This window comes from Camelina sativa, chromosome 11 (genome assembly GCF_000633955.1).
Source record: "Camelina sativa cultivar DH55 chromosome 11, Cs, whole genome shotgun sequence".
Lineage (NCBI taxonomy): Eukaryota > Viridiplantae > Streptophyta > Magnoliopsida > Brassicales > Brassicaceae > Camelina > Camelina sativa.
In genome coordinates this window covers 29,282,860-29,288,063 of record NC_025695.1, presented here as the reverse complement: position 1 = coordinate 29,288,063, position 5,204 = coordinate 29,282,860, and the positions used below count along the sequence as shown (strand labels likewise).

Sequence of the window (5,204 nt, the reverse complement as noted above, 5' to 3'; positions counted from 1 at the left end):
GCCTTGATAATTTGTAAAATATATTGGATTGTTACATATTTTGGCCCTAGAAACATAAGCAAAGCTGTTTACTGCTTCGAATCAATGTTTTCTCGGTTTTCGCCGGTTTTCTCTTTTTAAGCATGTTTTGGGACAAAATGGGTATAGGTGTTGTCTAAACATTCCAAATTCAATCCGAACCCTTAAAATTACTCAAATGCATTGGATTGTTACATATTTTGACCCTAGAAACAGTACCAAAGCTGTTTACTGCTTCAAAACAATGTTTTCTCAGTTTTAGCCTGTTTTCTTGGTTTAAACCTGTTTTGGGATAAAACGGGTTTAAGTGTTGTCTAAACACTCCAAATTCATCCTGAACTCATACAATTAGTCAAATGCATTGTATTGCCACACATTGTGACCCTAAAAACACAAACAAAGCTGTTTACTACATCGAATCAATGTTTTCCCGATTTTAGCCAGTTTTGGGACAATATGGGTATAAGTGTTGTCTAAACACTCCAAATTCAACCCAAGCCCTTATAATTAGTAAAATGCATTGGATTGTTACATATTTTGACCCTATAAACACAAACAAAGCTTTTTACTGCTTCGAACCAATGTTTTCTCGGTTTTCGCCTGTTTTCTCTTCTTAAGCCTATTTTGGGACAAAATGGGTATAAGTGTTGTCTAAACACTCCAAATTCATCCCAAACTCTTATAATTAGTCAAATGCATTGGATTGTCACACATTTTGACCCTAAAACACACCAAAAAAAGCTGTTTATTGCTTCGAATCAATGTTTTCTCAGTTTTAGCCTGTTACGGGAAAAATGGGTAAAAATGTTGTCTAAACACTCTAAATTCATCCCGAACTCTTACAATTAATTAAATGGATTGTATTTTCACACATTTTGAACCTAGAAACACATAAAAAGCTGTTTACTGCTTCGAACAATGTTTTCTCGGTTTTAGCCTGTTTTGGGACAAAATAGGTATAAGTGTTGTTTAACACTCCAAATTCGACCCAAGCCCTTATAATTTGTAAAATGCATTGAATTGTAACATATTTTGACCCTAGAAACACAAAAAAAATCTGTTTACTGCTTCGAATCAATGTTTTTTCGGTTTTCGCCTGTTTCGGGACAAAATGGGTATAAGTGTTGTCTAAACACTCCAAATTCATCCCGAATTCTTACAATTAGTCAAATGCATTGGATTATCAAACAGTTTGACCCTAGAAACACAAACAAAGCTGTTTACTGCTTCGAATCAATGTTTTCTCGGTTTTAGCCTGTTTTGGGACAAAATGGGTATAGGAATTGTCTAAACATTCCAAATTCAACCCGAACTCTTTTAATTAGTCAAATGCATTGGATTGTTACATATTTTGACCCTAGAAACACAATCAAAGCTGTTTACTGCTTCAAATGAATGTTTTCTTGGTTTTCTAGGGTCAAAATGTGTCAAAATATGTTTCTAGGGTCACTAACATTGTTTTCTCGGTTTTAAACATTGGATTTTGAAATATTTTGATCCTAGAAACACTAAAAAGGTTGTTTCCTGCTTTTAAGCAAAGTTTTATCGGTTTAAGCTTGTTTTGTCGGTTTTAACATGTTTTGGGACGAAATGTGTGTAAATGTTGTCTAAACACTCCTAATCCATCTATAACTCTTATAATTAGTCCGATATATTGGATTGTGACATATTTTGATCCTAAAAACACTAACAAAGCTGTTTCCTGCTTTTAAGCAAATTTTTGTCGGTTTAAGCCTGTTTTGTCGGTTTTAACATGTTTTGGGACGAAATGGGTATAAGTGTTGTCTAAACACTCCTAATCCATCTATAACTATTATAATTAGTCAGATACATTGGATTGTGACATATTTTGACCCTAGAAACACGAACAAAGCTGTTTATTGCTTCTAAGCAAAGTTTTGTCGGTTTTAGCCTATTTTGGGACGAAATGGGTATAAGTGTTGTCTAAACACTCCTAATCCATCTATAACTCTTATAATTAGTCAATTACATTGGATTGTGACACATTCTTTACCTTAGAAACACTGACGAAGCTGTTTACTGCTTCTAAGCAAATTTTTGTAGGTTTTAGCCTGTTTTCTCAGTTTTAGCTTGTTTTGGACAAAATGTGTATAAGTATAGTCTTAACACTCCTAATCCATCTCTAACAATTATAATTAGTCAAATACATTTGATTGTGACACATTTTGATCCTAGAAACACTAACAAAGCTGTTTATGCTTCTAAGCAAAGTTTTGTCAATTTTAGCCTGTTTTCTTAGTTGTAGCCTGTTTTGGACGAGATGTGTTAAGTGTTGTCTAAACACACCTAATCCATCTCTAACTCTTATAATTAGTCAAATACATTGGATAATCCTAGAAACACTAACGAAGCTGTTTACTGCTTTTAAGGAAAGTTTTGTCAGTTTTAACATGTTTTGGGACGAAATGGGTATAAGTGTTTTCTAAACACTCCTAATCCATCTATAATTCTTATAGTTAGTCAATTTCATTGGATTGTGACAAATTTTGACCTTAGAAACAGTGACGAATCTGTTTACTACTTCTAAGCAAAGTTTTGTCGGTTTTAGCATGTTTTCTCGGTTTTAGCCTATTTTGGACAAAATGGTTATAAGTGTTGTCTAAACACTCATAATGTATTTAAAACTCTTATAATTAGTCAAATACATTGGATTGTGACATATTCCGACCCTAGAAACACTTACAAAGCTTTTACTACCTCTTGTCAATTGGTCCTAGGAGTCTTTAGACAAGATTTATTACTATTTTGTGCTAAAACTGACTTAAACAAAAAAAAAATGTAAAGATACAATATGACTTGTAAGAGTACAAGTGCAAAATGGAATGATACAAGAAGTCCATAATAACATTCTTACAACACCAAAGCTGTAACTAAATATTTACTATCTTATATTTAATTTTTCGCTTGAAGTTATAAAAAAAAAGGAAAGGAAAGGTAAACAACAAAAAACGGTTGGGAAAAAAAATAAAGAAGCAACGGGAAAAGATAGCTCATATGATTTTCATATAGTGAAAAGAATTTATAATAAATATATATCTGTTTTGATAATTGTTTTTTTATTTTTTCTACAGACCTATAGAATCTAAAAGTTCTCTTTGTGGAAATCAAACTTGGTGGTTGTCTTTCGAGAGAAATCCAAAGCTAGATTTTTTAATTCCTTTACCATTCCTGGCATTCCACAGTAAAAGACTCCTGCAATTAGAATTTATATCAGTATTTAATCTGAATCCATTACTTAATTATATAACAATGGGTAGATAACTAGATTAATGGTCGATATTAATTTGTATACCTATTCGTTTGCCGGGGTGATGAACTGCGACCTTCTTGTAAACTTGTCTCCAGTTAGGTTTGGCGAAGTGCGACTTGACACGTGTTCCCGACACGACATCAACACCGTTCTTAGCGTGTTGTAAGGACTGAAGCATGGCGATGAGAGCCACTCTTGCATCACCTTCCTCGTACACGCTCGTGCAATAATTGTGAAGCTCGATGATTCCTTCGTCGTCCAGCTCCGAAACCTCATCCATTATCCCCTTGAACCATTCGAACGATCCTTGTTCCCTAGTCACCCAATAGAAGTAAGCCTTCCTCGTCTTAAACCCTTTACTGTTGTTGTTGTTGTTACTGTTGTTGTTTTCGATGTCGCTGTCGCGGTCAGGAGATTTCATGTTGTTGATGATGTCCTTGAGGATACTGATCATAGGCGTGGCTCCAATGCCGAGACCTACTAGAAGAACCACATCATACTTCTTGTAGTCTTGTGCGGGAGCACCGTAGGGACCATCGATAAGGACCTTTGGGAACGGGAGGTTCCCATCTCCACCGTCTGCTCGGAGTAGACCGCTTTTACCCGCGGTAGGAGGTTTGCAGACCTCAGAGAAAACGGTCCTGAGTTTACGTGTCCAGTCACCGAGAGTGCGGATGTGTACGCTCAAGTATTCGTCTCCAGGAGCTGATGTGATTGAGAAAGGATGCCATTCGAAAGGAGATACGGCTCGGCAGTTCACGAACATGTACTGTCCACTTTTGTATTTGAATCCTTGTGGCTTCGTCATGTGTAGAGACAACACGTTCCCGGGATATACAGCTACCTGTTATTACATTTATACGTAACGTTACAAGTCTTTAAAGCATAATGTCAGAGGCAGTTTTCCTACTTTTGTCAAAACAGTTACACAAATCATGGCAGTTTCCTACGTTGGAAGATTTATATATCTAGAAACCTAAGGTTTTCAATTGATAAATAGAAGTATAACTGACCTTGAGCATCTTAACCGGTTTGATGCTTGATCTGAAAGCACGGATCAGCCTCTCAGATGCATACAGAAGGATGGGTACAGCGAGATACATCCATGTCTACAAGAATCACATAAACATGAAGTGTTATAAACCCGAAAAAAGGAAATAAATGAAGAAAATAGAATGACGAAGGTTTGAAGAGCGTACCGTTTTCTGATACCAGATCTTTGTGAGGTAGAGCTTGATACCGTGGACAATAAGAAGAGCATAAACAATGATGAACAAATGGTGGGAGTACCAAAAGGCATTGAAACCAGTAAGCTTCTTGAGGAAGTTAGGTAAGTTAAGCTTGTTACGACGGAACCAAGGCGTAGCGAGTGTAAAGGCTATAGCCATTAGCACAACCATCACAATACCAGTCCATCCTTCGACTCCCTTCACAAACCACCAATAACTCTCTGGTTGGTCTCCAAAGTATTTTTCCATAGGCTCGTAGGTTTCCTCATCCGCGGCAATTAAACGTGGGAAATCACACGTTAAATGCGCACCCGCATGGAGTAAAACCCCTACTACAATCCCGCTTGCAATAACCTTGTGGAAGTTGAGATTATCATCAAACGGAACTACAGTACCTAGCTTGGTCTTGTTCCTGAGCCATGTGATGGTATTGCGACAAACAGGCAGCAATATGAGAGCCATGTTGAATTTAAGAGTCTCCGCGCCACCTTTGGCGACACAAACGCAATAACCCATCACGTCATAGGCAGCTTTGTTCTTGTACTGAATGAATTTGTAAGCAAAGAGGCCACAGCAGATGCCAAGCCATAGCATCATGATCCATAATCTCTGCCAGTTATCAAGTATGAAGTATTTGATTTTCTCCGACCATCTCACCAAAGGGTTGGTCTCTTTTGCCGGTTTCA

The 5,204-nt window shown here is 36.8% G+C and overlaps 1 protein-coding gene across 1 annotated transcript in view; it reads right to left on the bottom strand.

The window, feature by feature from the left end:
* The window catches only part of LOC104728481 (respiratory burst oxidase homolog protein D-like), a gene marked incomplete at its 5' end in the record, with an annotated part of 4,742 nt that continues 2,419 nt past the window's right edge, over positions 2,882-5,204 (bottom strand). Inside the window, 4 exons of the mRNA XM_010447454.2 lie at positions 2,882-3,231; positions 3,332-4,133; positions 4,303-4,398; positions 4,489-5,175. Coding sequence (XP_010445756.2) covers positions 3,122-3,231; positions 3,332-4,133; positions 4,303-4,398; positions 4,489-5,175 — 1,695 coding nt within the window. The remainder of the gene's footprint in view (positions 3,232-3,331; positions 4,134-4,302; positions 4,399-4,488; positions 5,176-5,204) is intronic.